We start from the raw sequence: 12,384 nt of genomic DNA, 5'->3' as shown, positions 1-12,384 counted from the left end.
TTTAAAATAAAAGTATACTCTTTTTAAACATCCAGCATATATAAAAACAAAAAGTAAGATCTGTGTAAAATGTCAGAAAGTTTGCACGGCTCTTGTCTCGCTGATTCCTTATATCGTGATTTCGTATTTTTGCCCGTAAAACTAAAAAGAATCATTAAAGACATTATTCTGATTGGGTTTTTTTAATTCATTCAATTGTTCTAAGCATTTATGTGTCACACAACATGAGTACTATATATGAAGCTTTCAATAAAAATGCAATAATGATATATAACTAAAACCATTCCAAATGGTTCAGTCTAAATGCCTAGGCCAGGATCCTACAGTGACACAACCCTTGCATAGATGTCCATTAAACAGGCCATGTCATTCCCTCAGTGTTTGCACAAGGAGGAGGCAACCATGACAGGAGGGGGAGGAGTTGGCTTCCAATTCTCAACCACCCCTGGAAGCTGAGGATTTGACAAACCAGCAACTACAAGCTAACAGTGCTGCCCTTTTACCTCTCCTTGCCAGGAAAATGCCTTTTTCCTCTTTTCCTTGCCTTTTCCTCATCTGTCAGCTCTATTAATGCGTCTCTATTGTTGCAGGTATAAAGACTTTATCTCATGTGGCTTTTGAACCACAATTAGACCTGGGAAAAAGTAGCATTGGCAATACTTATTGCATGACAACGCCTCCAACCCGTAGCTGCAGTGTCCCCAAACTGTAGTTAGGATGTCCCTTTTCATTGATGGGGGAAGCCCATAAATGAGCTTGCAATCACACTAGTCTTTAGGTGCAAAACATCACTGCCACTGCAGTTGTGATACTAGGATCATAGAGTCATATAGTCGGAAGAGACCACAAGGGCTATCCAATCCAACCTCGTTCTGCCATGCAGGAAATCACAATCAAAGAACCCCCTGTGACAGATGGCCATCCAGCCTTTGTTTAAAGACCTCCAAGGAGGGAGACTCCACTGTACTCCAAGGAAAGAGTGTGTTCCACTGTTGAACAACCCTTACTGTCAGGAAGTTCCTCTAATGTTGAGCTGAATTATCTTTTCCTGTAGCTTGCATCCATTGCTCTGGGTCCTGTTCTCTGGAGCAGCAGAAAACAAGCTTTCTCCTGCCTCAATATGACATCCCTTCAAGTATTTAAACAGGGCTATCATATCACCTCTTAACCTTCTCTTCTCCAGGCTAAACAGCCCCAACTACCTAAGTTTTTCCTCAAAAGGCATGGTTTGAAGACCCTTCAACATTTTAGTTGCCCTCCTTTGGACACGCTCCAGTTTCTCAACATTTTTTTTGAATTGTGGTGCCCAGAACTGGACATAATATTCCAGGTGGGGCCTGACCAAAGCCGAATATAGTGGCACTGTTACTTCCCTTGATCTAGACACTATAGTTTTATTGATGCAGCCTAAAATTGCTTCAGCCTTTTTAGCTACTGCATCTTACTCATGTTCAACTTGTGGTCTACCTGGACTCCTAGATCCCTTTCACACATAGTCTCGTTCAGCCAGGTGTCCCCCATCCTATATCTGTGCAGTCATGTGCTGTCAATGTCTCCTCCTCTCACCCTGTCTCCCAACCTCCTCACTATTTTGAAGCAGACTGGTTGCCTTTATTTTATTTTATTTTCTGTTTATCCCCCTCTCTTTCCCCCCCAAATTCAATCGCAGTAGCAGAGCTACAGAATTGTGTGAAAAAGTGAAAATAAAATTGAATAAAAATACAAATTTTAAAATTGCCATGCTGGGTAGGACTTAGGTAAGGGAGGTGGGTTTAAGGGAGAATCAGTAAGAGAGCACAATGGCAGAACCAGCCCCAGTTATGCAGTTGAGAAGACATGTGATAGTGGCTACTCACAAACAGGTATAATTCCACTTGCTTTAATAAGTGTGATTGCGGCAAGGACACGGCCATGCCGTAATGTCCTTAGATCTCAACTCTTGGAAACAGAAAACATAATCAGTCTCAAATGCATGGCTGATTTTAGGACAAACTTTTTTTAAAAAAATGAAGTCGAAGGCTTTCATGGCTGGAATCCATGTTTTTTGTGGGTTTTCCAGGCTGTATGGCCATGTTCTAGAAGAGGTTTTTGCCAGCATCTGTGTCTGGCATCTTCAGAGAAATGATGCCAGCCACAGATGCTGATGAAATGTCAGGAAAAAACTCTTCTAGAACATGGCCATCCATAGTTTTTTGTGGGTAATAACCTATGGATGCTGGCAATGAAAGCCTTCGACTTTACATGGCCATACAGCCTGGAAAACCCACAGAAAACTTTAAAAAAAAAACCCTCTACAGCTATTTTTGCAGTCTGGGAAACTAAAACAGGTTTTCATATGGTGCCAAAAAGTGCTTAAGGTAGACAGCAGGTATCCTCTCTGGGGAGAGAATGCCACATCTTTGTGCCTCCATGAAACATTGCACTAGAATAGGGAACAAAGTTCATTCTTGTGTTGGAACAACAGTGTTTTCAGTCCTGTGCTAACATGGTGTAAAGTAGATTTTAATAAACACTTCAAGTTATTGTCGCATGTAGACTGCACTTATTATATCAGCAGAAGATGGAAATTTTCCATCTTGCTTGTTGTCCTTCTTGTGTGCTTGATAAAGACCATAGGCTGTTGAAGAATTAAACAAAGGCAATACTAATCAGTTTCTGTCTCCGTATACATCAAAGGATTTGAGATCTTTCACAATAGATATTTTTAGTATCAATTAGTCTAAGAGTAACATGTTTGACATTTATTGTTTGTATGATTTTGTAGGGTGTGCGGATCTCCAAAGCCTTGACACAATGCAACCCATGGAAAGGAAAAGACAGGGTTATATACATGAGTTGATCCAAACAGAGGAAAAATACATGGATGACCTTCAGCTTGTCATAGAGGTGAGGTCTGAGTGGGCAAGGTACTTACTGAACTTTTATCTTTAACCCATTCTTGAGCCATTGTTTTATTCAAATGTAAGCTATACAAGGTAAAATATACATTAACAAAAGCTTTTACAAACTTACAATAAAATTAGAATTCAGAATAAACTTCTGCAGTCCTAAGGATTACCAGATTTGCTAGGTAAAGGGCAAATCGTCATCAATTGCTGTTTTATAAATCCAATTTTATGATTGTTAAAGTGACTTTGTAGGAATTTTCCTTTGCTGCCACACTGAAAGTGACAAGATGTAGCCAGCAAAAGATACATTTTCCATTCTGACAAAATTTTTGTCAAGAAAAACATTCTCTGTAACATTACCTCTTTAGTTTTATAGCTACTGAGTTTTTGTTTTTTAACAACGCCTGTAATTTGTGTTTGATCTTTCCCTGATGTTAAGGTGAGTAGAAAATATGAATGGAAACAAAATAGAATCCTGTGTAACCATAATGAATTTGAAGGATGCATCACCTAAGAGAGTGTGGAGTTCCTCTGTGGTGCCCTGGCTCCCTTCACAAACCCCCTGGGCTTTCGCCTTCTTACCAGGGCTCTATTGTCAGTCAAGAGCCCTGGTGGCACAGTGGTTAAATGCCTGTACTGCAGCCATTCACTCAAGACCACAAGGTTGCGAGTTCAAGACCAGCAAAGGGCCCAAGCTCGACTCAGGCTTGCATCCTTCCGAGGTCGCTAAAATGAGTACCCAGACTGTTGGGGGCAAATTAGCTTACTTGCTAATTAGTTTACTTGCTGTTCACCGCTATGATCTTTGGAATAGCGGTATATAAATAAAACAAATTATTAATTAATTAATTAACCTGCCACCTTTTGCAGTCCCAGTTAGGTTTCTGTGGCCTAGTGGTATCAAAATAGCTTACCTTTCCTGCTTTATGTACCATCCTCCATCTGCATTCCATCCTATGCCTGCAAATGCTCTTCAAACCAGGATCCCTTTTCAGAGGTGAAGCCCAAGGAAAGTACTATCAGGACATTATGAGGATCTTCAGATATCCAGTAGTCTCTGAGATGACTGCCCATGACTTGACCACCATTGAGATTTTCCAAGTGGCTACCTTGATCCTTCTCTTTAATCTGCCTTTCTAGCTCAGCGCCAGATTCAATCTCTTTCATTGGCTTCATTGCCAGTTATGTCAACCAATGCACTAACTGAGTTCAATCATTGGATCTTGAATATCTGTGATAATTCCAATTTGTGGCGTGTGTGTCTGGAATGGATCCCCAGCGAATTGGGAGCGAAGAGTATACTAGGTCGCCAACCAACTTCTGCCTAAAGATTTCTAACAAAGGAGAGTCTAAGCATCTTCCATGCCAGTCCCACTATTCCACTGTGAACACCTTGTATTTAATCTCAGTCTTCTTCTTTTAATGTTTAAATTCTACCCTCCATTTATCTGTATGCCTGTCCTTCAGATATTTGAAGATGGCTGTCATGTTTCCTCTCAGTTGTTCTGCTCCAAGCTTAACATAGCCACCTCCCCCAAATTTGACAACCACTGAGACTTCCCTGATGTGTATGTATATGTGTATGAGAAAGGGAGATTAAAATGTTATGGTGTATATATGACAAATCCATGAAACCTATTTATGCTTGGTTGAGCACCATTTTCATTATGCGAGAAAACTAGGTTAAGTGTTGAGCAATCTCTCTTTTTTCCATTGCCTGTAGACATCCCTTCATCTTCTTTTTGCAATGAACCTATGGCCTCTTTTTTGAAAGAAGAAGAGAAAAAAGTTTATGTTATCAAACATATCAGATTTGAGATTTGTCATTTCCATGACACCTCTGAGCCCCTGTTAGGCTATTATATGTGGTCTTTGTACATCTGCATGGAGTTTTATTCTTTGAGTGGTCACTTCTGCAATCTCACAGGCCACCTCTTTCAGTGCTATTCATCCCCTTCCCAGTTTGAATCCAAAGAGAATAGTGTTAAAGAATTGGTGTTTTTCTTACCTTAGAAATGCAAACCAGTTTTCTGACTAGAGCTCCAGGATTTTTTAAAACTAGCTCTTTGTTGATCTCCTAACTTTGGCTGTTCAGATTGTCTGAAGATCATCAGTTACAGTTAGCAATTAGTTTGATCACATCCAGTAAAATACAATGCTCTTGAACCTCCGATAGCCATGCAGGAAATCATTTTAACTTATCACATCATAATGCTGAAGGAATGAGAAAAATTTCATATGTTGGCATTTGTCTACTAAAGAGCTGATAAATGGCATAGTGAGAACCCTGTCCTCTCTGCATGTTTTGGAAATGCACTGCTTGTCTACAATATTGCTAAGAACAGATGCAAATTTAAGTGTCATGAGCACTCATGTTACTTATCAAACAATTCATAATTTGAGAGGAATGTGCTACTTCTGAAAGTCTGTCATTCCATCTGAAGCATCTCCCGTGTCTTTCACCATTGTAGGTTTTTCAGAAACAAATGGCTGAATCAGGCTGCCTTTCAGAAGCTGAAATGAGATTAATCTTTGTCAACTGGAAGGAACTCATAATGTCTAATACAAAGCTACTGAAGTAAGTGCTACTATTGTTGTATTAAATTTTGTGTTATTAGCTGTCCCAAAAGTGTTTCACATCCCATGAAAAATCAGGATCAGAGTCTGGAGACCTATACTGACTTCACCTTTAAGTAACGCTGGACATGACAGCGAAAATGAGAAATACTTTTGCATCAGCTGTTACTTTTCCTGAGTCAGCATGACTTGGCAAGAGTCATCTGTGTCCTAGCTGCATTGTGCCTTCACTATTGCAGTGTGCTCTATGTGGACCTACCCTTAAATAATACACAAAAAATTTAGGTGCTACAATGTATTAGCTGTAACAATAACAAACACACAATATTGAGATGATATTAGTCTTGTACATAAAGGCGTGTGCTGGTTGTCCTTGGCAATATACATACTGGACACCACAATTCAAAGAGGATCCTGACAGGTTGGAGCATGTCCAGAGGAGGGCGACCAAAATGGTGAAGGGTCTGGAAACCATATGAAGAAAGACTTAGGGAGCTGGGGAAGAGAAGGTTAAGAGCCTGGAGAAGAGAAGGTTAAGAGGTGATATGATAGCCCTGTTTACGTATTTGAAGAAGTATCATACTGAGAAGGGAGCAAGCTTGTTTTTTTCTGCTGCAGAGACTAGAACATGGAACATTGGATGCAAGCTACAGGAAAAGAGATTCCAGCTCAATATTAGGAGAAATGTCCTGACAGTAAGGGTTGTTCGACAGTGGAATAAACTCCCTCGGAGTGTAGTGGAGTCTCCCTCCTTGGAGGTCTTTAAACAGAGGCTGGATGGCCATCTGTCACAGGGGATGCTTTGATTGTGATTTCCTGCATGGCAGGGGGTTGAACTGGATGGCCCTTGGGGTCTCTTCCAACTCTATGATTCTATGGTTCCACTGTAACTGCTACAACTCCACTCTGTGGAATCATGGGATTTGCAGTTTAGGGAAGGGTACCTGGAATTCTCAGTTGTTCCTGCTGGAATTTTATAAGTTCTTTGGCATTATTTTCCTTTGCTTCCTAGATCCTTTGTTACATGCCCCTAAATTTTACCCTCAATTTATTCACGGATCATATCAAAATCCATAGGTTTGGCCCCAAAACCTGCCCTTGACTTATACATGAGGTCGACTTATAATTGAGTATATAAGGTAGATTCCTTGGGAACAGTGGAATTTATTACACCGGAGGAATTTCTCTTAATTTCGAATGAAAAGAAAGTGGGGCCAGAACGCATTCACATAAAGTCGCTAGTTTAGCGAAATTACATGAATGCTTATTGCATTTGAACTGGCTCCCCATTGCCCAAAAATAGCATGCCATTGCCCAAACTTGTGTGTGGCAGTCTATCATGCAATAATGTGAAACCCCATGATTGCGTTCGGACTGACTTCCCATTACCCGAATTTGCGTGTAGTGGGTTATCACGCAATAACATTAAACCCCATGATTGCGTTCAGATTGCCATTGGATTATACTTCCAGTTTCCCTTGTCTGATAAACTCCACTATTTCACTCAGTCTGCATCCTTGCTAACAGAGTTGTTCCTGCTAGTCAGAATGTCGTCTGTGAACAATAATAATAATAATAATAATAATTTGTTTTATTTATATACAGTACCGCTATTCCAAAGATCATAGCGGTGAACAGCAAGTAAGCTAATTAGCAAGTAAGCTAATTTGCCCCCAACAGTCTGGGTACTCATTTTAGCGACCTCGGAAGGATGCAAGCCTGAGTCGAGCTTGGGCCCTTTTGCTGGTCTTGAACTCGCAACCTTGTGGTTTCGAGTGAATGGCTGCAGTACAGGCATTTAACCACTGTGCCACCAGCTTTCCTAACTTTTTCTACTGCAATCGCTTAAATCAAACTGCTCCAATTATATTTTATGTTGTTTTACTTGTAGAGCCCTCCGTGTGCGTAAGAAGACTGGGGGTGAAAAGATGCCTGTGCAGATGATTGGAGACATCCTGGCTGCTGAACTGTCCCACATGCAAGCCTACGTCCGCTTCTGCAGCTGCCAACTTAATGGGGCTGCCTTGTTGCAGCAAAAGACAGATGAAGAGCCAGAATTCAAAGAATTTTTAAAAGTATGCTATTTAGTCACTTCTTAATCCAGACCTGTTTCATTTCTCTTCAGGGACAGGTGCAGGTCTCTCTGATAACCACATTTATTTAACTGAAAATCACAACCTAATAATAATAATAATAGGATTTATTTATATACCGCCCAATCACTGGGAATCCGAGCGGTTTACAACAGAGGGGATAATAGACGGTTCCCTGCCCTCAGGCTTACAATCTAAAAGACATGACACAAAAGGAGAAGGGAATGGTGAGGGGGTTCTTCTCTCCCTCTGAGGCCTGGACCAAGGCAGATGGACCTTCATCTTCAGGCTAGCCCTGATGGAGCTGGGCCAGCCTATTCTCTCCCTCCCAGGCCGAAGGATGACAGTTATGGAGGGAGGAGCTTCTATCTTCAGGGTAGCCCTTGAGGGAGCTGGGCCAGCCTATTCTCCCACTTGGCAAAGTAAATATGTGCTTACAGTTTTTATTACTTCCATGGTATTCGAATGGCTTTTAGGGGCTCGTGTTGGGGAGATGCTCTTTGTGAGTAGCTCCTCTCATCTTTGCTCCAACTGTAAATATAAAAGATTTTTTTATTTAGCCAAACCCAGGATTTTCTGGATTAAATGGAGCCTTGCTTCACATCTGTAAAAGGCAATGGGTTCTCCTAGTCCTTCTAATAGTGTGTCCATATGTAAGTAATTTTCTCTCAACCTTCATATTTCCCATTTATAAATCAGGGATCCAAAGTCCATTCCTTTGTGATAGTCTATACAGGTCTTTGAGCACTAGAAGAATTTAATATCCATAGAAACAATGCAACCTTTTCATTTACAATTCTGGTTTAACTTACAGAAACTGGCTTCAGACCCTCACTGTAAAGGAATGCCACTCTCCAGTTTCTTGTTGAAACCTATGCAGAGAATTACACGCTATCCACTTCTCATCAAGAGTGTGAGTATCAAATTGTTTGCTCATTAAAAAACTAACTGAAATGAGAAACTCACACATGACTGGCCACGTGGTGCTAAGTTGAACAGAGTACTGCAATTACATTTCTAAATAATTTAGAAAGTGGATTTCCCTTGAAAGTTACATTGTACTTTTTAAAACCTTCATTTGTTTTGTTTTGTTTCCAAACAAGATTCTGGAAAACACTCCTGAAACTCATCCAGATCACAGTAACCTGAAGCTGGCCCTTGAGTGTGCTGAAGAACTGTGCTCTCAAGTTAATGAGGGGGTGCGTGAAAAGGAAAATTCAGACAGACTAGAGTGGCTACAGTCCCATGTTCAATGCGAAGGACTTGTGGAGGTAACAGTGGCTTGTGTTGTATGCTGAGGACTGGTTAAGTGTATGCTGAAACGGAAGTTTTGGAAACACTACACATAAATCCCTATCAGGATTGCATTAAAATGGGATATACCATCAAGTATTAGGAAAATTTAAAAAAAGAAAAGGATATGGAGAATGGGCATTGTTAATTGCCACAGAACAGTAGCAATGAAAGCAACAGAAACTATCAAAATATAGCGCATCAAAACTTTCTTTTTAAACTACAAAAATGGAATGGATAGCCAACGGTGCTCCCTGGTTTTCAGGAGCAAGGAGTGAACCTGTCTTTTTTATTTAAAAAAATGCTAAATTCTGAAGCTCATGCCAGATCTAGCATTTTCATAGCCCTACCTATAACTCTTTTAATTATGTGATATTGTATTAATAATGAAATGGTTATACATCAAAATCAGAATCAGTTAATGAATGGGGAACAGTGAAAAAGTGAGAGAAAGCTAGATGATACACTGTAGTTTGTCTTTTATTTTGTTGCTTTAGTGAACAGCCAAAGTGCTGTTTGATGTTTGATGCTAGTAGCATTAAAGAACTGGTGGCTGATAAAGTTTACCATAGGGTATCTCAAAGTCACTTTTTTATGTTAAAAACTCAAGATGTAAAGTGTATGCCTTCTGCATTTGCTTCGCTGATCCGTTGGTTCTGTTCAGTTGCTCAGTTTTTTTCTAGAATGAATGCCTGTGAATGAAGATATGGCCATGCCTCTTTCATTTGACTTCAAGCTTTCACATGAAATCACCTGGACACAATGAGACCTCCCAATTTTTCTGATATCAGAGTGGATTTTCAGATTAAGTTATCTCATTTTATAATAGTTTTCTGCTTTCATTAGTTTTGTTTTAAAGCAGTGGATGACACGAACACAATTTGTATGCTGTTTTCAGAGCATTAAATGTCTGTTTTTAAGAGAGGGAATTCAACTGATTATAGGTTGAGTATCCCTTTTCTGGAAATCCAAAATACAGAATAACTCAAAAATCCAAAATTGTCTACATGGGTGGCTGAGAGAGTGGCACCTTTGCTTTGTAATGATTTAGTGTACACAACCTTTGTTTTATGCACCAAGTTTTTAAAAATATTGTATATAAAATTACCTTCATGCTACATGTATAAAGTATATATTAATATAAATGAATTTCATGTTTAGACTTAGGTTTGATCTCCAAGCTATCTCATGTATATATATAGTCCCATTTCAGGTAAGGGATACGCAACCTCTATAAGGAATTGCAGGCTTCTCTTGCAATTCGTTCCCTGATCACATAGATACAGTATTTAAATTTGGACTGACACCATCTTAAAGACTTCCCACAAATCATTTTAAAAACTAGGAAAGATTTTGTAATTGTTTTTAATTTTTAAAAAAAAAATAAAAATTCAACTTATTTTCTGTAAGTTTTAAATTCTCCCTCAGTTTGTAACTTAGGCAAACAGCATTCAAAGTTTTTCTGATGCTCTAGAGTAGCCAACTGGGAAGTGTGCCAGTAGTGAAAACAACAGCTAGAAAGTTTCACGTTTTTAAACCATTAGTGATCTAAGTGAAAGAGTTGGGTTTTTTGTTTTTGTTTTTTAGATAATAGAGAAAAGAGAATTGAAAGGAGAAGTGAATGTTGCACTAATGCTTGCACTAGTGTAGTGTCTCTGTTTTAAAGATCAAAATCAATTACTAAATCTGATTAATAGTCCCACCACAGTAGACCTATTAAATTAATAGAATTTACACTTAAGTTGCCTCACCAAATTCCTGTTACTTTAATAGGTCTGCTTTAGCTGGGTCAAACAATTGTATTTAGTCCTAAGAGTGCATGTTTATGTTAAACCTAGCAAAATAGCTTCAGTTTTGGGTAGAACTGTTTGCAATAGCGAGGAGAAGTCAGTGCACTGGTTTTCTTTCCCTTTTAGCAACTGATTTTCAACTCACTGACCAACTGCTTGGGACCACGAAAACTTTTGCACAGTGGCAAGCTTTACAAGACAAAGAGCAACAAAGAACTCTATGGCTTCCTCTTCAATGACTTCCTGCTTCTCACCTACATGGTCAAGCAGTTTGTCTCTACTGGATCGGATAAACTTTTCAGCCCAAAATCAAATTCTCAGTTCAAAATGTATAAAGGGGTGAGTAAATTAAACAATCTGTTGTGGTGCATTTGGAGAAGGAAAGAAATGGATACGCTTTGACGGGAGATAGCTCCATTTCTTTAACTTGTTGAAGTTAATGAATATGATATTGTCATCCTGTAAATAATAACTGTTCCAAATTTTAGTGACACACAGGTCTCTTAATGAACAGAAGCCGCATAGTTAGTGTGACTGAGAACTTTTGATTAGTTGAAATCTTTGTCTTTCCTCCATAGAGAATGGAAATGTCCAAGGGCTACCCGTATATACTCAACTATAAGTCGACCTCATGTATAAGTCAAGGGCAGGTTTTAGGGCTGAAATTATGGATTTTGATATGACCCATGGATAAGTCAAGGGTAAAATTTAGGGGCATATAGCAAAGGATCTAAAAGATGAAGCAAAGCAAAACAATGTCAAAGAACTTACAAAATTCTAGCAGGCATAGCTCTTTGTGCTCACTCTTAAAGCTGGATGGATGAGAGAGTAGAGGGGATTGGTGCTTCCAGGATAGATTATACTCTTGCCTTTCACCAGGGGATAGTTCCTTCTTTTAAATAAGAGTTAAGATACACTACTTACATGACCTGTGGATAAGTCGACTCAGGGTTTTTGGATCAATTTTTTGACCTAAATTTCTAGACTTATACATGAGTATATACAGTATGTGACTTATGCAGAGGGTTTTTTTTAAGTTGCCTCAATATACTTTAGTGTATGCATCTCCATTTGTGGGGACTGAATTGATTGCATTTCTTCAAGCCATTACTTGGCTATGTTATTCTTACAATTATTAATTTAGTGTATGACCTGACCATTTAAAGGTATTGCACTGAAGTGAATGTTTGCATGTTACGTGACCTGCATATACATTTAATGTATGTCAGTCTTCATCTATTCCCATAAAACAGAGTGAATGTCTTTTCATACAAGGATTTCTGGGTGATCTCCACTATTGTTTTATCTATAAAAGGACAATCCTTCACTTGGAGGAAAAGGTTACAACATATTTTAAACCTTCAATTGCTGTTGCTGTATTTAACCTTCTTGACAAACAAACATTAGAAATTAGGAGTTCACGATCTTGAGTAAATGCATTTTTTTTAAATCAAGTAAATGCAAAGTACTTCTACTACTTTTCAGATAGATTTATAGTGTGGAAATGCTTCAAGTGAACCCCTTGTGTACTACAATGAATGTATTGCCATGAAGATTCAGGCCTTTCCTCTGATCATCTGATTCTAATATTTATAACCAAGGACATGCTTTTTCCAGTGCAGGATGGTGTGGGACATTTGAAACAACTTTAGGATTACTAACTAAACTGAACCACATTCAAGAGAATGTCACTCTGCATCCAGTTTCAATTGTCTTCTATTAAGAGATATCTAAGTAACTACT

General features: G+C 39.0%; 1 protein-coding gene across 2 annotated transcripts in view; it reads left to right on the top strand.

Annotated features, from left to right (window-relative positions):
- Positions 1 to 12,384, top strand: part of ITSN2 (intersectin 2) — a 77,483-nt gene that overhangs the window by 54,219 nt on the left and 10,880 nt on the right. For both annotated transcript variants that reach the window (XM_042438044.1, XM_042438053.1), the window contains 6 exons: positions 2,765 to 2,886; positions 5,360 to 5,466; positions 7,357 to 7,540; positions 8,373 to 8,471; positions 8,662 to 8,829; positions 10,768 to 10,980. In XM_042438044.1, coding sequence (XP_042293978.1) covers positions 2,765 to 2,886; positions 5,360 to 5,466; positions 7,357 to 7,540; positions 8,373 to 8,471; positions 8,662 to 8,829; positions 10,768 to 10,980 — 893 coding nt within the window. The remainder of the gene's footprint in view (positions 1 to 2,764; positions 2,887 to 5,359; positions 5,467 to 7,356; positions 7,541 to 8,372; positions 8,472 to 8,661; positions 8,830 to 10,767; positions 10,981 to 12,384) is intronic.

Source organism: Sceloporus undulatus, chromosome 1 (assembly GCF_019175285.1).
Source record: "Sceloporus undulatus isolate JIND9_A2432 ecotype Alabama chromosome 1, SceUnd_v1.1, whole genome shotgun sequence".
NCBI classification, from domain to species: Eukaryota; Metazoa; Chordata; class Lepidosauria; order Squamata; family Phrynosomatidae; genus Sceloporus; species Sceloporus undulatus.
The sequence above is the reverse complement of the archived record's forward strand: the minus strand, read 5'-3'. Positions and strand labels throughout refer to the sequence as shown.